Source organism: Chrysoperla carnea, chromosome 2 (genome assembly GCF_905475395.1).
Source record: "Chrysoperla carnea chromosome 2, inChrCarn1.1, whole genome shotgun sequence".
In the NCBI taxonomy this organism is placed as follows: Eukaryota; Metazoa; Arthropoda; class Insecta; order Neuroptera; family Chrysopidae; genus Chrysoperla; species Chrysoperla carnea.
The window spans coordinates 11,557,597-11,580,745 of record NC_058338.1 but is presented as its reverse complement, the minus strand read 5'-3'; the positions used below and the strand labels follow the sequence as shown (position 1 = coordinate 11,580,745).

The window sequence follows — 23,149 nt, the reverse complement described above, 5'->3', positions numbered from 1 at the left end:
TATACCTTTATATCTATATTTGTTGTTGCTAATTCACTATGTTACTTCTCATTAGACTTATTATTTACGAAGGCTCTTCTTAGTTTTTATGTTTTTATATTGCGCAGCCCAAATCATTTGGCTTTCAAAATCTGCGAAGGATATTGTCGACGAAATAAACGTTTCGAAAGTTGTTCAAACCTGGTCTCACTCAAAATACCGAAAAGTTTAGAACCCCCGAGCGAATAGAATTCGGTATATAAAAAATTGCCTCGAAAATGTACACTTTTTCAAATTGGTGAAGGCTGATGTAATATATCTTGTTGGGTTACTTTAAGCATTCTACAAGTTTAATAATATGTAACGGTAATACAGGAAAAAAATTAATTAATAAAATGTAAATTTGTAACCGCAAATATGAAAAACCACTCCTTTAAAATTATAAAATTTTTATTTAAAATTTTCAAGCAAATACTTCTACTTTGTATCTTCAAAAATCTAAACATTGCACTTTCTACATTTTCGTACGTGAATTGTTATCTTGATTCTTATTAACATTTCTCCTTTAAGAAAACTATAAATTTGTACCATGCAAGTCGCCCTATTAGCTCAGTAATTTAATTAATAGTTGTGATGGGCTGGTGTAGGGCATAGTATATGCATGCAGCAAGTGCACTCAGCCTCTAAAATTGAGGAGCTGATAAATGAAATTATCAGCGGAAAGGTGGTAAACCACATATATGACATCACAATGGGCTCTATAGCCTAAGTGTGTCCTTCGTGGACAGCCAATATAACCTAACCTAACCTAACCTACCATGAAATTCTTAAAAGAATTTTGTCATTTGAGCAAATTAATTCCTGATTTCAGTTTTGTTTCATAAGTGGGCGGTTTCATAGTCAAAAGAAGATCAACTTAATTTTTATAAACTGAAACTCATACTTTAAAATTCTAAAAAAAAATATAATTCTTAATATTTGTAAATTTTATTATAAAAACAGAAATAACCTAAAGTATTAGCCTTCTAGAAGTAAAATTGGAAAAAATTGCTACAAACACGCACTAGGAAAAGAAAGGTTTCAAACAAAAGTCTCATTATTTCACCAAGGAAAACGGAAAAAGTTTTCTGGAACTGTACAAATTGATATCAGGAGCACGTTTTTCCCTCCTAAAGACAAAACTTTTGAATTAAACATTTTTTTTTTTAAAATGCACCTCTTTGAAGAAAAGTGCTTCGTACAATTAAAATGAATCATCCTATCTATATAAATAAAATAATACCTACGTTTATTTTAAGTGGATTGTATTTATTGTTTCCTCGTATTTTATTCAGTCCGCGGAATTTCCTTGCAATAAACTATTATTTGTAATTTTAAGCTATAAATTTTCAAACTCAGTCATTAAAATCTCCGATATAATAATATAATACATACAGTGAACATTAAAATAAATTTTATTCGAACAAGGATTGTGGCGATGATGTTGCTCAAGGATTTAAAACATATTATCCATCCATAAATTGTAAATTCATTTGGTATGCGTTCAAAACTCTAATTTACTTACAGAGTGTTTCAGAATTACTAATGAATAAGTATATAATTAAGGAGCGTGTGACAGATGCGGAGAAAATTCAGAAGAAACATCGATCCACTTTCTCTGTTACTGCCCGGCGCTCATACAGCAGCGAAGGAAATGGTTTGGTCCGGCCATAGTCGAACCAGAAGAAATTAGGAAACTCAGCGCTAGGCAAATCCTGGGTTTCAGTACATCAGTTGGTTATAATAGCCACTGAAAAGTGTAGCGGGGATAAAGTACAAGGGTCTATTTGGCTAGGTGCTCTGAACCATTGCTTCGAGGCGCGATGCTCGAGCATGGCCCACTAACCTCCATACCATACCATACCATATAATTAAGGATGTGCGAGCTACCAGGCAACTTTAAATCAAAAGTATGATGTTTTTTATATGAAGTTGGACTAAGTCTAAATCAATTCTGAAAATTTTAGGTGGGTTTGCCCGGTTATTTAAATAAATTTTATTTTTATTTTTCGTCTACATTTATGAAGTTACCTTAAGTGAGTTTTTAATTCCTTTATCAAAATAGATTATTCGTCGTGATAACGACATAAAACACGTTTGTATCTAGTGCAGGCATGGGCAAACGTGGCTTATAGAAGTCCCTCGGACTTCTAATTTAACATACGAGTAAGATAGTGATAACCTAACCAGTGGCAACCTAAAATACGAAAAAGACAGAGAGACAATACTTTTTTCCTTCCCATCTCATTACTAATAGATAAAATGAGAGGTAGAAGAGCCGTATACCCGTCTCGCTTCCTCCTCTATGAGCAATCTGATAAAGAGACACACAATAAAGTTATAACAATGGTCACTTCGACTTAAAATAACTCGCCCATGCCTGCTAGTACATCCTGTACATATTTATGTACCTAAACAGTTATTACTAAATTTTAATTACATACTTCTATACAGTTATGTAACATTATTATTGTCGATATTGTGTTGTAAACTAGTTGACATGAATGATAAACTATTGGGAAAATGTTTCGTTATTAACATTAAATATTTGTGACTTTGTGCTTGTAAATTTATTATTTCCCTGAAGAAAACCTTATTAAAATTTTGCGTTTATATGGATGGATACGGTTTTATAAGGTTTCTGAAATATGTGAACGTTAATTTTATGGTCAATAAAGTCAATTTATTTGAAAAAAAAAAACTCGCCTGAACAGATCAAGTTGATAAACGTCGTAAAGTTAATCGTTAAATGACAACATGTATTATTTCAATCCCATACCAATTAGAAAACAAGCCTTCCACTGTATGTTATCGTTTGAGGTTCAACGATTCACTTTTCTGCCCGTGCAGTGAGAATTCTTCACCTAAAGTGATTAAAAAAATTTATTCAACAATGCCTATTATATCAATTTATTAATTTTATTATTATCTAAAAAATTTTTAATGAAAAAACCTTGAAATATGTTTATTTCGTTTTTATTTATCTATTATTTAATCAAACAAAACAGCCCTGCAGGATTCACTAAATTAATAAGTACTGCTGTGATCTCGATAACAAATGGAAATCTATGCAAAATTTGATTTACTTTAAATATGGTTATTACTAAGTAAAATTCCACACATCTTTCAACCGCATCTGACAATTCGATAAAAGCGTCAATTTTTCAAAGGTAAACTTTTTAATACACCGAATTTTAATCGCAAACAATTCGGAAAGTGTTAACTTTTCGAAATATACTTATGTATTTTTCTTGAAATTCATCCTTCTAGTCATTCCCGTTGTCATTTTAATATAAACTTTTCCACCCTCAAGAAGGGGTCCACCTCATCCCCTGGGCAAGATCGAACAAATTTTTGTTTTAAACTTCTTTAAGTAAGCTTCAAACAATGCAGTCTAACAATTCTTATAAAGATTCCTTGACTATCCCTGGATTCAGAAGTATAAATCGTAACGGCTCTCCACTAATATAAAATATGAAAATATGTCTATGAATACTTAAACAATAAAACGAGGAAAAATTAAAAAAAATACATTTTTAAATCAGGTTTTTTTATTTACTACATTAAATATTTTTAGATAATTCATTATTTTATTTTCATCAACATTAAGGTTGTATAATCATGTTGCTAATATCAGGTAGACGAAAAGTAATAATTAAATTACCACCCCAACCCCTGAAATTTTTGCACCCATTTTTTGCATAAAATTTTTTCCATTTTGTATTTTACTTAATATTACCGATAGATTGTTTTAGATTTCTGATATATAGCGAAAAAAATAATATGTCTTAAACGGTTTACCATTTGGGGTCTACCGAGCCAAGACTCAATTGGCCTATGTTGCTCATTTACGAACCCATCCTCCCTTTTTATGTCCTGAGCACACTATTAAGATTCCAGGTTGATATCTCGACTACTTTAGCTCTTTTTTGAGTTATCGTGATGACAGACGGACAGACAGACAGCCGGAAATGGTGATAATATGATCACCTATACCAAAATTTTGTTCGTTACATCAATATTTTTAGGCGTTACAAAATTGGGACTAAACTTAGTATACCTTGATATATTTCATATATACATGGTATAAAAGCATTAAAGGATAATTTTTTACACAACCAATTTTATTGGAATTTGAAAGAGCTGCTGTTTATCTTATTCCTTATTTTTTCTTGCAAGTTTGGAAACGTACAAAAATTTTAAAAATTATTTTGCAATAAATTCATGAAAATACTTGAAAGTTTATTACATCTCGCATGAGTCTTTTTGATATTGAGCTTTACAAAGCAAAATTGACACAGTGGTGGAGAATATTAAACATTTTTGAGTGATGGACAATCAATTTATATGCGAGCTTTTAAAAGAAGTATTGAAGATCCTGATTTGATCATTTTTCGCAGGAAAGTAATACAACTCTTTGTAATTTGGGTAAAATTTGATGTGCAAAAAAAAAAAAAAGATTCTTTAAAACGTTTACGGAGTATATTTTTGAATTTAGAGTGTTCATACATCCTTAACTTAATTTCAAATGCTTTACATTACCTGAAATATGAAGAATATAAATCAATTTTACCTATAATGACGACATGTAAAACCCCATAATCCGTATAAATAGTTACATCATGCGTATTTTTCTTAGATTTGGATAATAAAACGATTATGTTTTGTTAATGAGTTCAATTGTTTGCAAATATATAAATACGAAGAACGACAACATCGAAAACAGTTCAAGTTTGTTCTTCTTATAAAACTGAAGCCTATCGTTCATCACAACACAAAAATCTACTTTTTAAATATTTAAAAAATGGCAAACAATTACCGTTCAATGTTGCTGTTAGTCTGTCTCACGTTTTTGGTGATTGTTTCATCTCCACAAAATGGAGCACAAGCCGACAAGCTTATCGGCAGCTGTGTATGGGGCGCTGTTAACTACACATCAAACTGCAACGCTGAATGTAAAAGACGTGGATTCAAAGGAGGACATTGTGGAAGCTTTGCTAATGTCAATTGTTGGTGTGAAACATAAAATTGTTCAATGAAATCAAGATGACGGAATATATCCTCAACATAGGTAGATACTCACCAAGGATTAACAATAAACATCACATCTCAATAGCAGACTAGAAGTATTCATTTCAACACTAGCAGACTGGAAGTATTCATTTCAATAAATAGAATTTTTTAAATCATTTTTAATTAATAATTTTGTTTTATGTTTATTATGTAAGATATGACTTTAATAAATATGAATGATTTAAATAACAACATATTTAATTAATTGTTTTATTTTATTATAGATATACACAGTCTATCTGTTTACTTTATCCCGTCAGCACTCACGTTATGAACATTTTCAGATTATGAATTTTTCTAATCCATCTACAGTTTAAAAAAAAATGCTTTCTATAAAAATATAAGTCCTTCTGAAATTGTGAGAATCGAGGGAGTAAATTTGTAAGTAAAAAAAATATTAATTTCTAAAATTTTCGGGCCTGTTCGTGTACTTAATTTAATATAAGTTGTACTCAGTAAATTAAAAAAATCCTATGTTATGAATTTGGTGAAATTAGTTAAAATGAATTTAATTATTTAGATTTTCTCTCTGCAATTATGTAGAAGTTATGATTTATAAAATTCAAGAATATTTAACGCGAACAATATTTCATCACACGCATGAAGATTACCGGGGTTGACGCGAGTGGTCACGAGTTAAATAAATATCTTTTTGCTTCAATATCTCAGTAATGAATTATTTTCGGATACATGTTTGTTTGAATTTTGTTTTGCTTGTTTTGTGATAGAGAACACTTATCTGAAATTGTGATGTGCAATTTTGAAACAGGTTGTAAATTATCGGTAGTTAAATTCTCAGTTACTCACAAGAGAATATTGTTGATTTTTCCCGGAAATATGATTTCTGTGTAATTTCTTTTTGTAATGGGCATTGAAGGTCGATATTAATGTATATATTACATTCGACTAGCGTTATTATTCCCATTTGTTTTGCAATTGTTTAATGGACAATAGAATTATTTCAGAAAAAAATTTTGAATACTTTATATCAGGCATGGGCGAGTTATTTTAAGTCGAAGTCACCATTCTATCTATCTCAGTTTCTCTTATAGTAATGAGATAGGAAGGAAAAAAAAATGTTAGTCTTTGTATTTCTCCTATTTTTGGTTGTCACTGGTTAATGTCACTGTCTTACTCGTATTTTAGATACAGAAGTATGAGGGACTTCTCTAAGCCACGTTTGCTCATGCTTGCTTTATATTAACAACAATAGTTAATAGCAATAATATTCATCATCGTTTTACACAAAACTTGTTTACTTTATTTTGATATTTGTAGAATTTTAGAATCCTATTTTATTTATTTCAGTTATTAATGATTTACAATCCTAATAAAAATTGATTAAATATTAGTTTTATTGCAATATTTGTTTAGTATTTTATTTATTTTCACAAAAAAATATGTTAAATTCATATGACTACACCATTACTAGTGATTATAAAGTATGATCTATAATTAACTGGACACTTTTTCATTTTCTGAATAAACTGAAAAAAAAAAGAAAGGAATATCTCGGTCTAAAGAGCAAGTTTCGGTCTAAAGCCTTATTTGGGAGATATAGAATTAAACAATATGTCATTACTTACTCATCAGAACATTTTAAAATATGTTTAAAGATTGTTTTAGTATTTTGATAAGCTAAAAATTTTTTAGCATGGTTTTCAGCTTTCAAAATCACCTTGACTTGAGTTTTTCCAAACTTTAAACTGTCAATAATGTAGATTTACTTGGTTCTTTAGAAAGGGAGGGGGTATACAAAAATTGGAACAAAAGGGTTTTTGGTAAAATTCGAAATACAAATCTATTAGATTTTCTTTACAAGATACAACTTGCAAAATTATTGGCAAAATGTGGAACACACATTTTGCAAAATCAAAATACCTCTGGCCCCTGATATATGAAGGGGGAGTCTAATTTATAATATTTGTGTTCTGGGGATGGTACAATAATAATCGAAAATAGTGAGATAATTTGATAATTGCATAAAGAAGGCAAAGTAAACAAATGAAATCATTTTAAAGTCCCTTCCATAGTTTTATATTATTATACGACATCTACTACGGCCTACTGACTATCGTTGGTGTTGCGAATGAAGAAATTTATCAATTTTTACTATACCTATATTTTCCAAATTAGGCTTCTGACCGAGAGAGATTTGGTCGAGAGCTTTTTCTTTCTTGCTTTTCTACTTGTTGAAGAAAGTGAAGAGATCTTTAGGCAATTATCGAACACCCTATATACAGTAAATCTATTTCATATGGCATCAACATATATTAATGTCATAAATTATGTATTGAACAAAAATATCAACTCCATTAAGTTAGCATCGATGCTTTCAAATTTGAATACTTTAATGTAATTATAATTGATTTTGATTCAGTCTTTTGCAAAGCACTTTAAAATTAAAATTCTGTTTGACTTTTGTTACTGTTCGAAAAATTTGTTATGTTTGCAAGCTCTTTTGATTTTATTCCAACAAATTCATGAATTCATTTTTGACAAATTTTGTCATTTTTCGAAACTGCCGTCGAGATCTGGTAGAGGAAAAAATTTCTACTGAATCCAAGAAATCGCAACTTTCTAAACTTGGTAGATTATAGTAGCCACTAAATGCTTTTGCTAACTTATTATTAATGTCAAATATATTTATTTTATATGTAACAATAATAATTTATTTGTAACTGAGATAAAAATATTAATTGAAAAATATTTTTACTATTTTGAAAAAAAATCAAACATTGGTAATTTTAGACCACCTGACTACCTAATACTAAAAAATATTGTTATTATTTTATTCGCGGCTCACTTCCATAGACAAGGTTTCTCTAATAGGTTTGTGCAAAGCTACCACTGATACGGCTACAGTTAAAATTGTCTTAGTACCAAGTTCGAATGGTATAATAGTATTTTTAGATATAAAGAGCAATTTCTTCTTCTTTTTTTGTAGCATAAAATGTACTGGATCTAAATTTATCACTTTCATCCCTATACCTCCATGGGTGTAGAAATAGGTACGGTTAAAATATCGAAAGCTGTTCGCCAGATATCGAAAAATTGTATTCTTACTTTTCGTCTTATACCGTCAAGTTATAACATAATTCACAATCAAAATTGAAAATATCAATCTTTTAAAGATTGATATTACCCCATTTCTGTGTTCATACATCCTTAATCTTACATTTTAACAACTTATACATTTTTAATTAGTTCGGGCCCATATTCCTGGAAGTTAACTTTAATAAATTGAGTATTTATAGCAATAAGAAATTCGTCGTAACGTATTTTGTGGCTTTTACAATTTATAATTAACAAACATTAATTCAACCAATCGTAGGTTTCAGTGGCGTATTTAGAAATTTGTTTTCGTGTTTTCTGTTCACTCGGAGTCGGGTTTAGAAGTTTGTATTATCCTGCCCTCTAAAGGGACGTCACATATCCTACAACCAACGGACGATCAAGACGCTTTCAACGATACCTCACTTGTCAAATTATGATAAGTAAAGTTGTAAAGGAAACAGATGAATGTTTATACATATCGGTCAAACACATAATCAAATTAAAAGTTCGTTTGACACGAACGCTTTTTTTTCTTTCTCTCCTATTATCAGAGACTTGGATTTTACCGATATTTGCTACTCCAATCCGTTTTTGAAAAAATTTGCTGCCTCATATGATAAAAATTTTACAGCAGCTCTTATGGACCACAAGCCCGTACTGAAATTTTTTGGGTGAAATAACCCATCAGGAATCGTGTTCAAAAAAATGCTAATGTATGCAAAAGTAAGTTTAAGCACGCTTGGCGTTGTTATATACTAACTCTGCTTAGGTGTTCGGAGCGAATTGTATAAATGCCTTACAGAAACAAATTTAGTAACTGCGGTACCGGAGGTTAAAACAATTTTTTGATCTCCCGTCAATTTCTGAAGCCCTACTTGTTTATTTCTGTACGGCATTATCAGATATCCAGGCAACAGATATCCAGAGTAAGTATCCAGCAATGCCGACATATTTGATGGTGATAGGACACCAAGGGGTGTGACAAGGTGCTTAACTGACGCTAAGGTGCTTAAACTTACTCTTACATGTATAGGAGCAACTCTTTCAACATGCTTCCTAGTGGGTCATTCCATCATACAAATTTCAGCATGTGCTTCTGGACTTTTTTCCCGAATAATCTATTTTAATGTAGTCCTTACATCCAGCCCCCATATTTATACGCTAGTGACACATAATATTGTATCGTATATCAGATTATATGATCACAATGTGTTTATTTTAGCATTGCGAAAAGGAATATTGCTGTGCCGGTTGGACGGTCAGATAGTGGTGGAGATTAATGAAAGGGTTCGTCTTGTGAATGTTTTAGTAAAATGGTTATTTATAAACATTAATTAGAGTATAATTTTCCTCTATATGTTTGTATGTTAAAGCTCCAAACAAATATTTTCCATTTCATTTAACTTTAGTTTAGGACACTTAATGATACCTATTTTTTTCCTTATTATATTTCCATCACACTCAATCTTCAATGATTACTATCAATATATTTATTTTTAAAAGTAATTTTATATCAAGAGGGATATCTGACTTAGTTCCGGTAATTTAGGCGCTTTACAATAATCCAACTAGCTGGAGAAATACGCCAGTCAAATTCTACATTAAAATCGCAAAAGGCGATGTACAGCTGCTTTGTTGGTATGTTATTCGGATCTTTTTTCACTCTCAGAGAGTGAAACTATATTTTGCAAGTGATTAAAAGGTGTGTTTCAAATTTTCGGACTTTTTCACTAATTCAACTAATACGCAAGTAGGTTTTAATAACATACTCATAAAGTACTAGTTTTCGAAAATTTAGAAAACTTTTCGAACTATTTTCTTGAAAAGTTTTTATTTGGAGATCAAGTTTGCCACAAACCATTGATTTTTCCATTTAAACCATTTATTTCCGTTATTGAATTAGACAATCAGAAAAGCTTATGTATTTTTGTATAACTTTAAGTCTTTATATCTGATTTTACTTTAAGTGAACTATCAAACTACCTTAAACCTAAAAAATTCTTTTTGCTGGCTGCATACAAATTATTTAAATAAAAAAGTGAAATAATTAAAAGTGAGTTGAAAAAGGACGGTGACGTTTTTTACAAAAAAATTCGGAATTTCGAATAACCGTCATATTTTTAGACGCTGCCGATGTCACTTTCAGTTTTAAATTTTGCAGTTTATACAAGAATCGGAAGCTTTTTACATTACAAAAACCAGTTTTGTCAAAGAAAAAAGAAATTTCAGAGAGCTCTCATATCTCACTTTCAACAGAAAAATTATTCAGCTCAGTCCCAAGTAGAAGCGAGAAAATGAATCTGACATGACCTGCCTAAAACTCTTTAAAATTGTTTCCTACAAGTTAATGCTAAAAACAATTGACTCCTTAAAATGACAGACAATCAGCAGCGTGAATTAGGTTAAAAATTTCAAAGATTTTAAGCAAATGTGAGTTGTTCACCGTGGGACGAGTGTGTGTTAGTTTATACTTTATGTATTATATTTATCAGTTTAATAGCTGGTACAAGTGTCAAGATGCCGCATGCTGATGACGCCCTTTACGTTCTGCGTCTGTGTGGAGTGAAACAACATCCGCCTTGCTTGCTCTAGTAGATATACATTCTTGGTATGTTCGTTGTTGGTTGATTGTGTCATCGATCCTTCGATATCTGTCTGTTTGTCGACACATATATTTATATAATATTTATTTACTAAAACAGTTCGAAATTAGAAAATTCATGTTTTTTGTTTTTTAAACTACTCAAAAATTTTTCAACCTTTTATTATTTATTAATTATTAACCCTTCAACAAGCAACAGTGGAAGTTTTATCGAAATCCCTTCGTTTAGAGATATCAGTTTATAGTTAAGTGTAGAGTGTTAGTTAATTTGAAATTATTTAAGGGTAGGAATATTTTATTGCTTTGGACGGAAAACGGGATGATAGCATACTCATATCGCTACCCCTGCTTTTCGTAATTTATCTCTACAAGCTTTAAATTGTTAAGGATCCCTAAGTCATGCTGTCAAATTTTCATTATTTCGGGCCCTTTTTATTTATTATCTATGAAGATAACTTCAGCCAACCTGTATTTTCAGTTTGGCTGATTAATTCGGGGATACACAATTTAAATGAGTTAAAATGAAATAAAATTAACAGATTTTTGATGTGTCTTTGAATGACTATCTCTCAGTCACCTTACTTTAAAATTCTTGCAGAATCGGACTTGGACGATGACGGAGTAAAACTAACTTGTCTTGTAAAGCTCCAACATTAACTACGAGGTACATTGTGAAGTATTATAACACAGTGTATACTTTATACTGTATACCATCAGCTCTTATGTGCTACTTAACGATATTCTCGTTTTTTTAGTTTTCATTGGAAAACTTTTAACAGAATATAATCAGTCACTTTTCTTTATTTAACATATACATTGACCTTCTATTTAGCTTTTACGCATCACGTCAAAAAACTAATGAAAATCGGAATAGATTTGTTTTGATTGAATTGAACGTTTTGATGACATATCATAAATCTTCTATACGGAATGGAGAAATGTTTTGGAAGTTTACCTTGAGTAAATCAATTTATTTATTTATTCATTACTCAATCGTTTAACAGCAGCTTCACTCGCGTGATTATAGACAGAAATAAGGACATGCTTTTTAACTGAACATAAATTCGATCAGTTGCAATTAAATTTGATGTCTGCTACTCGGTCGTTTGCTGAAACATTGTGTAGCAAGTGTATCAAACCCTTTTATTACCACCCCCCCCTTGTTCACGCTCTCATTTTCCTGAAACGAACTTAGTCGGAAGAAGTTTCGTATGGATTCAGTTACAGCCATAATATTTGGAGCTAGCTCATCTCTGGTTTGTGGTTTATTTGACTACACTATACTTTTCATATGTCCCCAAATAGAATAGGAACGAGGAGTTAAGTCTGGTGATCTTAGAGTTCAGCGGCGTAAGCAATAACAAAAATTTTCATTAACTACTTTACTCAACAATGTCTTCACTTTATTGGTTAAATTTAGTAATGCATATAGGTCCTTAACTTGTGGATTTCGGATCAAAGTATATAAAACAATTTCGCCTTAAAATTTTTAAAAGAATACGCTCTTAAACTATGGCTGTCGAGTCAGGGGACACCCTGTATATCGATTTTTAGTAATTACGTTTTGCAGGAAACTTGTTATTCATGTTTTATGTTTTATCGATTTCATAAGACTGAATTTAGTTCGAAACGAGAAGTCTATGAATGAATTATAAAAATGATTTGTTTAAATTAAATTAAGAATATATTTTAAAAATATAAATGTAAATGTATCCGAAGTTGAATACAATTGTGCCCAAGGGAGGATGTATTATTAAAGTTGAATTATTTTGTGTTTATTCTTTTAATTTAAATAATTTCATAATTTTTGTTTTCTAAAAATAAAAAGTCAATTAAATTTTTTTTAACAAAAAAATTTTTTTTTATTTTTTGATGAGAATATTTTATAATTTTTACGTTTTGAGGTAACTAAAAAGCAACTTTGGTTCTGCGCATCGCGTGTTTTTAAGATCACGATATTACACCGTACATTCTGTATGTGTTATATATTTTCCAGTAATTAATTCCTGAAATACATATGTAGACAAGTGGAAAATGGTAAAGATACGAAGGAGTAAAATATAATATTTCTCTATTAAAATGGTAATGAAATTGGACAAATATTAAAGGGTACAAAAAAGGGTGTATGATTACTTTACTCTTCTGTTAAAGGTGGTTTTAGTATTAAATTAAATTACAAAGAGCATGTAAAGCTACGTTTATACTTGTATTCACGTTAATGGGTAAAAGGAAAACCGAAAGAATTAGAGCGATTCTATATCCAAGTTTTAAAAGCCTGTTGGGTGAAGGAAACTCGCTCGGTAACAGAACCGAGGAGATCTTGAAACTAAACAGAGCTGATATTAGAGTCATCGTAGGGTTACTCACAGGGCATGATAACCTGAACAAGTTCCAACATCAGATTGGAAAAAGACAATCTCCCGCGTGTGACAGATGCGGAGAAAATTCTGAAGAAACATCGATCCACCTTCTCTTCTACTGCTCGGCGCTCATACAGCAGCGAAGGAAATGGTTTGGTCCGGCCATAGTCGAACCAGAAGAAATTAGGAAACTCAGCAGAAAGTTAGAAAGTTGATCCTCATGTATCGAAAAACGAAAAAGTTTATTTAAAGCTGAAACTACTGTTTATTAAACTGATGTAATCACTTAATACAGTTCTACTATCTTTAAGTGTAGATACAGCAGATTTTAGAGAAATAATTCAAAAAGCTAGCACTCATTGTTGGTGTATTTTCTCAATAAAGCCTTCCATATGCGCACCCACCCACTTGTTGAATACTCCAACACCCTTATATATCTCAACTATAAAATAATAAATCCATTTATCATGAAAATATTTTAACATATCCATTTCAATTTTTAGGTAAATCGTGTGGTTTTGTTTGGGTTAACTGAACTTTTATGGAAAATTATTATTTTCTTGTAAAACATTGAAACAGAATGTACCAGAAACTATTGTCTTATTTTATATTCAAGAAAAAGAGATAATTTTTAATTATTTAATTTAACTTGTTGTTTTTAACCCCCGAACTAAAAAAAGGGGTGTTATAAGTTTGACCGCTATGTGTGCGTGTCTGTGTGTTTGTCTGTCTGTGCCATCGTAACGCCTGAACGGATTAACCGATTTTAATTTTTTTTGTTTCACTTGAAAGGTAATTTATTTGAGTGTTCTTCGCTAGTGCGAGCTTAGCTTTTCGAACTCGTAAAAACTAAAAAATTGGCGATCATCTTCAAAATTGATTCAGTTTGGAAAAGGCATGACATATAAATAATTACTATGGAAATGAATGGAAAAAATCTGGCTTAATTCATTTCGAAAAGTGAAATGCTAAAATAATTAGGTAATTTAAAACAATAATTGAAAAGAACAAAGTCAACTCAAATATTTTAATTTCAGTTAAAAATTTTCCAAAAATTTGTCCCAAAAAATGATAGCTCAATACTAGTTCAAATGAAAATAGGTTATGTGTGTCTTCGATTGAAGATTATAGCCTAATCCTTATAATTATGTTAAGTTATGATATGTTGAGATAGCAAAAGCTATTAAAAGTATCACGTATGTAAGAGACTTTGACTTAGATAATGTATACCAAAAATATTGAAATAAATATAAAAATTTAGTTATAAATAATATAAATATGTTATTAAAATATGCTTTTTTAACAGCCGAAACCTTTTTTTCCTCAATGTCAATCAAATTAAAATGTTTAAATCCTCAATTTACAAAACAGTATCATTTTTTTCTACTTTGAATAATCCAAAATGTAAATTTAAAAAGAAATGCAAATTTTTATGTATAATTTTTAAATATTTTTTTCGAACTTTATAAAGCTTTTATGACCATTCCATCATCATATTATAACCCACAAAAAAAAATTATGATTATGCAGTAAAGAGTTTATGTCTTCAAAATACATGGATTCATGCAGACCAGGAAATAATAGTAAAAGCATCTCGAAAAGTGTGTATTTTATGTAATGGGTGATGTTTTTAAAGTTATATTTTAAATACAAAATTTAACCTAAAAATGTCAATCGCCATGAAATTGGCTTTATTGGAAAGCTTATTTTATACCATTTATGTTCAAATATTATTTTAGGTCAAAGGGCACCCTAGTCGTTATTTTATTGTGATATAACAAAATAAACTGTTAGTTCAGAAAATCAGCGCATATATTGTTTACCCTTAGTCCCAAATGCATATTGAAACTCATTATTTGTATTTGTATATAGTTAATCGCATCAATGAATGTTTTTACTCGGGAGTTCTCAATAACAGCTCCGATTTTGATGAGATTTTTTTTCAAAATGAAGCTTTTTGTATATTATTTAAAAGAAACATTTTAGAGGAAGGAAATAACCTGGAGGGGGGATAGGCCATGTCGCGACTGATATATCTACGCCCAGCCTAAATCGCTTATGATGCAGTAGGTGTTCATACAGTAGATATTGATTTCATACAGTAGGGGATGAAAGTTTGTATGAAAATATATACAAACCGTCATTTTTAAGTTCACTACTTTTATTTTCAACCTCCCAGCCACTATTCAAAGTAAGTTAAGACGCCTTAATAACCACCTCGGCTACTAAGGCATCCCTAGTCGAAAAAATATGACATATTGTCTTTAGAATAACTGGCAACGATTGCGCTGGATTATACTGTGCTAACTGCCCATATAGTACCATAGATTTATACAGTTTTATTGTACTTAACTGAACATTAAATATGTTTTTATCCGTATATAGAAATTATGTTTGTTTACAAACATGATTTTCATATAAAATAGAAGCCGAATATAAAATATGTATAGTAAACAACCTCATAAAAATATTCGGTTAAATGTGTGAACAAACTGAATTGTGAAAATTACGTAGTACAATTTTTATAATCACATTCTTGATAGGAAGTTTTATTTAAGCTGTAAAGATGGAATTTAACTACTAAATCTGGAATTGTTATTAAATTGTATCCTCAAGTCAGTTTGTTCTCTCGACAAAAAAATAGTAGCTATAATTTTGAATCATTGGCTTCTCCTTCTGCTTACGACGTATAGGCGTATATGGTAGCTTCTAATCTTTCAATGAAGAAGAATAAATTTTTGTAAAGACTGATGGTATAATAATAACAATGTCCAAGGATTGAGAAGGGTGTGGGGCATGCATTTCTGTATTGCATTTAGGATATTGTTTGAATTTGCAATTAAATTTGTCAGAATAATCCGATTAATGTAACCAAAATAGGCTGTTATAAAGGTTCTTAATTCAAAGGTGGTATTAATAAAAGATATCTACCAACCTGAAATGTTTACTTTGTTCATGGATTTATAGCCTAACAGCTATTTAGAGGGGAAGAATCAACCTAGAAATATGCCAAAATTTATACCTTTCCAATTTATACAGCTGAATTTTTCAGTATTATCAATTGGGACTCTTCTGACTATCTGACTATCTGAGGTTACACTTTTGAGTCTCGTATGAGTAATATGTACTTTGATTGTTTCATAGAACGAATTGACGGTATAGCAAACGGATTGATTTGACCCTAGGCTTTTTTTTTTAATCCGCTACTGATTTTTAAAAACATCTGATTCATTTCATTATATTACCTGAAATACTGATATTGAGATGCACTGTTTAAAAAAAAATTGTTTGTTTTTCATCTACCCTTCAATAAATTATCTTGTACGAAAAAAAAAGAGAGAAACAACAAACCGCGTAAAAAGCTGTGCTGTATATAAACATACTATCAAGATAAGATATACTGTTATATGTGACATGAACAACACAAGAGGCCTTTTTTTTAAAAAATAAAGAAAAAAGAAAAAAATATATACACATAAACAAAAAATTAATCCAAGTTATTCATTGTGGATAAATTTTGAGTTAGTGAATCTATCTGAAGTTAAAAGTTCAGTGATAACGACATTTTGTTCAAATTCTTTTTGTTTTGTTTGAATGTTATTGTATGCTTTTCTATATTATCCACCACAGATTACAGTTCATCACTGTCCACAAAGCTAAAAGTTTCCAAAAAAACGATACGGTGGTTTAAATCTTATTTATTATTATACCCCATATGTAATATATATCAAGGTATATTAAGTTTAGTCCCAAGTTTGTAACGCTTAAAATATTGATGCTTCCATCAAATTTTTGGTATAGATGTTCATAAAATCCGTCTGTCTGTGGACACGATAAATCCAAAACGAAATGAGATATCAAGCTGAAATTTTTATAGCATGCCCAGGATGTAAAAAGTGAGTCTTGGGTTCGTAGAACTCATCTTGTTCATGTTGTTCCTTATAAAAAAATAAACAATTTTTTTTGAAACATTTTTTCGTAAACGTCACTGTTTATCAGTGATGGAGCAAATTAGGGCAAAGCTTTGGTGTCCATTTTTTCCAAAACTATAAGAAATAGAGTGTTAAAAATTTGAAGGTAGCTTCAACAAGTGGTCACTCTCGAAAAACACTTTCGAAAAATTTATTCAACACTTTCTATACAGGATATTTCAACAATTAACGTTTTCACTAGTTTTTATTATGAGTTTACCTATCTTATATGCTTTAGTCATTTTAATGTAAATGTTCTAATTTTTTTTGGCTGGTAAGTTGGTTATAAGATAATACTTTTGTTTCCTGTACACTTGGTTGAGAAACCCTGAGTTTTTGAGATATTGGGCCTCTGGCTGCTGACAGAGGTTTAATTTAAAATCTTTGGCTGACGTTCTATAACTAGAAGATAGCATGGACTTAAAAGTTGAATTGTGCTAGCTTCACATACATTCTCTGTTCAATAAAAAAATATTATTATATTATGAAAAAATAACACAAGGGTCGGTGTTATAAGATCATGTTTGATATGGGTGAGTTTGTGTGGGAGAACACAAATTATTACGGGCGTGTAAAACCGTACGTCTTGTTTTTATCGTCCGTATAAGATAATTATGATAAGTTAATCATATTATGATTAAAAAATAAACGTATTTACAATCTAAAAAAGTTTTTATTTTTTTTATAAAACAGGAAGGAAAATCAACATTAAAGATATATTTTTACCTCCATATACAGGTTCTAAGAACCTAAATGGCCTAATGCCTTAGACAGCTTGACTACTTTGACTTAGGTTGAGGGTTCGAATCCAGGCAGTGGCAGTGTGAACAATGATAATAAATGGGACAACCCACATAAAAAATGTAATTGTAAAATATGGATGTAGTTAAATAAATAAAGATGAACAAATAATGGTGTGGGTCGCCTCTATTATAGTATATAATTATTTTATAGACGTACAATGATCTAAAAATAGTTTTACTTTGTTCAAAAGATTGACATTTCGTCATTCTTTGCGACATCTGGAATAGTAATGCATGCTTAGGTAACGAAAAGCCTCCTAACGCCTGCTCTAGAAGGCTTGTTTATAAATTTAAAATACTAAATTTATGGTCAAATAAATTATGCAGTAAATAAATGAAAAGCATTAAAAAAATTAGTCAATATTGGTTTTACAAAAACATTTTTTATGCTCATTAAATCTTTCTACAAATTTTAATTAATATCATTATTTTTTAGCTGGTAAAAAAACCACTAAAATTAAAAAACAATTAACAGTAAATTACCATGGTAGCATGCTATAGTTGCTAGACTAGGCTTCGTGCTATAGTAATAGCGAACATAGCAATAATAATATGTAGTTGTAAAACGAAATGAGGCCATATGGAAGCTACATAATATAGAAATGTGTTAATGTTGGAACAAATAATTCTGATTCAGACCAAATGAATTTATACCGATTTTTTCGCTCTTCAAAAATGATCGTTGACACCAAACCCTTTAATGAGGGGATACGTAGGGGAGCATTGAAGTCGTGCAAATAATTCGATGTTGTATTTTCAACGGAAATAACCAATCTGAGCCTCTCTTTTAACATCAAATAGCGCACATCCCTTTTTATTCCTACTTCTACATACTTTTAAAAGTTTTCGATTTTCAGATTTCAGTGGCAGTTTTGTTTTATTCTCCATGATTACATTTTTTGACTCGTGGTGCACATGCAAGCACTGCTGTTGAACACTTTCTATACAGGGTATTTCTACAATTGATTCAGTCTATTGTTTGTTTTCACTTGTTTATTTTATTTTTCATTTCCAACTATAAGAAAATAAAGGTCTTAAACAAGTAGCTTTCTTTTGAACTGTTTATAACTTTCAGTCATTTTAACAGTGTTTTAAACTAAATCACTATAAAATTAGAAGCTGCATGGTAACGTGCAGCCAGTAGCTTATTCGATTATTAATAATGAAAAAGTTCAGTTCATCGACTCAAATATAGTCATTTTCCAACCATTTTAAATTCAAGCCTCAAGCATTATGGTTATTTTATGTATAATTCAAAAGTTTAAAAATGCAAATTTATTAATCACAAATGCAATTAAAATATTTGTCATTAGTTGCACTTGATATTTTTCTACTCGAAAATAATTTTACTATCAAAGATTTATTCTACTTTTGAAGAACAATACTCCTGTTAATTTAAATTCAATAAGGTTTCACAAAAAAATCGTTCTTTTAATATTCTTTTTTAAACATAGACCTGACGCAATAGCTCAAATTTGAAACTTTTGGCAACTCACCAAATAGTTTCAGTACGGAATGATTGAATTTCCAAGAAATGATTGAAATTATGTACATAGTCAAATTTTACTTTTTTTAAATAATTTTTGCCGTGTTTTTACACATATTTGTATACTATATTTTTGTATTAATATCTTTGTAATGTTTTTATTACGCCCTTTTTAAGAAATAGGAAGAAGGCAATAGGGATTAATAAACCGGATCTCGACAGAGGAACGAGGTAAGTGGGTTTTTGCAAATTATATCAATCAAAATAAATTATATCAAATATTTATTTGTGGTTCTGTATTAAGTAAAATTATTTTTATTGTTTCAGGTAAGCTGTTCTCCTTTATTAACATGTAAGCCAAAATAATTTATTTTCTATAATTTCGTGTCAAGAAAATTTCAACAAAATACTATTTTAAATTTTATCTTAACCGCCAGAGTAGCGGTTTTTATAGTTTTGCTAAACTATAAGTTTTATATTGTGTAGGTAGTTTTTGGATAACAGAGTAGAATAAATAAAAATATATTAACTACACAATCTAACCCTTAAGAAAATTTGTCTTGATCGTCCTGGTCATGATACTAGTAAAAGACTATAAATTATTATATTATCATCGGCCCCTGATACGAGTGAAAATTTTCAAGTCAATCTGACGTCTACAAGTTGGAGAAAATTATTAATGATTCCGTTACAATCATACATCCAAGTCGAGTTAATAAAAGCATGTTAAAAAGAAATACTCAAGACAAGTATTACATTTAAATGATTCGATTTAAGAATCAAGAATGTTTGCTCAGTCACTAATACGAATCTATACTATTGGAAATGGTTCGAACAGCAACCAGACTCACAAGCACAAGATATAGTCAAATGAAACTAATAAAGATTATATTGTTATATGTGGGAGTTGAAAACACGTTAAATATCCACTACAAATCTTCCTTCAACGCTATATCTGTTCCCTTTTTTTTTCGTTTAATTCTTTACCACCTTTTTATTTCTGCATGTATTTCTTCTCCCTCTATTCATTAAGTTTCAGGATGTATTTTAATTAGAAATAGAAATGTCTTGGTTAAAAAAATGTAGATTTAAGTTCGTGTTTTGTGATTGATAAATTGTCGTTGAACGTGATTCAATAATTTCGAATTCGAAACAAAACCTTATAGTAACTCTCTACAAAAAACGTTAATTATAAAAACGGGATTTCCTTCCCACGAATTATAGAATGGTGTTTTTTTCGTTCACCTTCGAGATATGAGAGGTTTTCCGAAAAGTTTATTTTTCAAAACAAATTGTTATGGAATGTTTTCATGAATATCTTAAACTATTTGAGCGGATATTACACACTTTAAAGTTTAAAAAGTTGGCCTAGATAAAACAACTCGAGTACAGCTAATAAACTAAGACAGCTTCGATTTATTATTACTCGCCACAGTTTTAAAGAAACAGAGCAAAATGTGCTGTATGGGGTGTTTATAAATTTATCTGACGATAAAGAAGGTGTGCTCCCACCCTAAAGGGTAAGATGGGGTAATTTTAATCCCAATGAAACATGAAACTATGAGTTAAATGATTTAAAATTTAAACAAAATTTTTTGATGGCGTGATTTTGCACATTTTCAAAAATTAACTTTTGAAAAACTAAATATTTTTTATATCTTTATAGGCTGGGACAAAAGTTACCACATTTGACCTCTCAGTGGATTAGGGGTGTATTTTATTAACACCTCTAACAACACATTCCATCTGCTTTCATTAAAACTTTAATGTGTAATAACAACTTGTCAGACACTGATCACGATTGTTAAACAGAAAATTTGATTCGATTCGTACTGATTGAAAAGTGTGTCGGTATCAAATATCTGTCGGGAAGTAACATAACGAAGAAAAAATTTCAACTAACTAATAAAGTTAAAAATATGTACATTTAATATGTACAAAAAAGTTATTTTTCATGCTCTAATAAATACAAGAAATATATATATACAAAAATTTCAACTGAAACATTTAGGAGTGATATAATTTTTGTTTACACCTAAAACAAACAAAAAATTAAAAAAGAAAACTTATTAAAGAAAAACATAGTGTTAAAATGCGAGACATAGAAAATAAAATAAAATGAAAATTGTTATAAATATGTATTTTTATTTACTATCGTTTAACACCTAAAATATAAGATTTTCTCATTTTTATTGTATTTATAGAAAACTTAAGTTTATTTTGTATATTATGTGTAGTGCTTGAGACAGTTTTGAGTATTGCTTATACTACTATAATTTGAGTATGTTATTACTACTGTTGAAGCTATTAAAAGTAAAAAATATACTCATAGTGTACATATTCAAGATTTCTAGCCACAAGGATTCCGTATTCAAGTAGCAAATTCCACACTTGATGATAAATGTGACCAGATTGATAAAGGATAAAAGTCAATTTGTCAGCTATTGTGTATGCTTTGATCTAAACTTTCACCGAGGCCAATTTATCAAGTTTTGATTTGCTAACTTTTTTCCAAGCCTTATAAACTGAGTCAAATAAATCAAATTTGAATTTGCCAACCATTGCTCCAATCTCAACTTTATTTCAGAAACCAAGTTACTTATTATTTGTGAATTCGCATCAATTACTGCATCAATTACCAAAATAATAATTCTTCCTCTACTTGTAAACCGACTTTTGGAAACTTATCTATGAAACATTCGTAATCAAGTCGGTTCGACCGTTTAGGGGCGATGACGGCACTGAGATTAACACAGACGAGATAGACACTTTAAACTTATAACGCTCCTTCTTAAATCAATATCAAAGTGATGGTCAAGGACATTAGATGACATGAAAAGGATACTTAGAGGGCTATCATTTTTTGGGACAAATTTTTGGAAATATTTTAATTGAAATATTAGAGTTGACCTTGTTCTTTTGAATTATTGTTTTGAATTACCTAATTATTTTACCATTTCGCTTTTCGAAATGAATTAAGCCAGGTTTATTTGACCATTTATTTCCATAGTAATAATTATTTATATGTTAAAATTATATGTTATAATCGCCAATTTAAGGGTAAGGGAACCCTAAGCTCGCATTTGAACACTCTCCTTAAAATTACCTTTCAAAAGAAACCAAAAAAATTAAAATCAGTTTATCCGTTTAAGCGCTACGATGCCACAGACAGACACATACACAGATACACATAGCGGTCTAACTCTTAACATCCTTTTTTTATTTCGGGGGTTAATAATAAAAGTTAAATACGTTTTAAATCAAGCGCGAGCGCGATAAATGCTCGTATTGGAAATGTTAACCGGTTATTCAAGTAAGTGTTTGTCCATATGTGCAAAAATAACCATTCGCAACTTAATGTGTTGCGCGTACCTTTTATAAACATATGCTTCCTTTTAAGTTGTTGAAAACTTCTTTAAATGTAGGCCACAGTATGTTTAACAATATACAAAAGTTACTAAAGTACAAAAACTTTTTCTTGTCTATATATATTTTTCTTGACTAAGAGTTGAGAGCTTTTTACTAATTAAGTATGAAATCTTTATGGTGTTATATATACGGTGTTATATTTTCTATGGGATCGTGTAACACTTCCTGTGTTTGTGATAAAAAAAAAAAATAAAAACTTTCTAGTAAACTTTCTAGCAAATACTTTCTACCACAGTCACCCACTCACGTCATGTAGCACACAAAAAAAGTTTAGCATAGCATTATTATTACGAACATATAGTTAGAAGAACTGTTAATTTTTTTTATCGTTTGTTTTTTTCTGCCAACCG

The 23,149-nt window shown here is 30.1% G+C and overlaps 2 protein-coding genes across 8 annotated transcripts in view; both read left to right on the top strand.

Moving 5' to 3' along the window:
• Positions 1 to 23,149, top strand: part of LOC123294017 (disks large 1 tumor suppressor protein) — a 1,177,915-nt gene that overhangs the window by 39,306 nt on the left and 1,115,460 nt on the right. The window lies entirely within an intron of this gene.
• Positions 4,732 to 5,201, top strand: LOC123294032 (defensin ARD1). The gene has a single exon (XM_044875097.1). The coding sequence runs from the start codon at positions 4,823 to 4,825 to the stop codon at positions 5,042 to 5,044; it is 222 nt and encodes a 73-aa protein (XP_044731032.1). The 5' UTR covers positions 4,732 to 4,822; the 3' UTR covers positions 5,045 to 5,201.

Excerpts from the sequence above, each read along its gene's own strand:
- LOC123294032 (XM_044875097.1), top strand. The coding sequence starts at position 4,823 with ATGGCAAACAATTACCGTTCAATGTTGCTGTTAGTCTGTCTCACGTTT.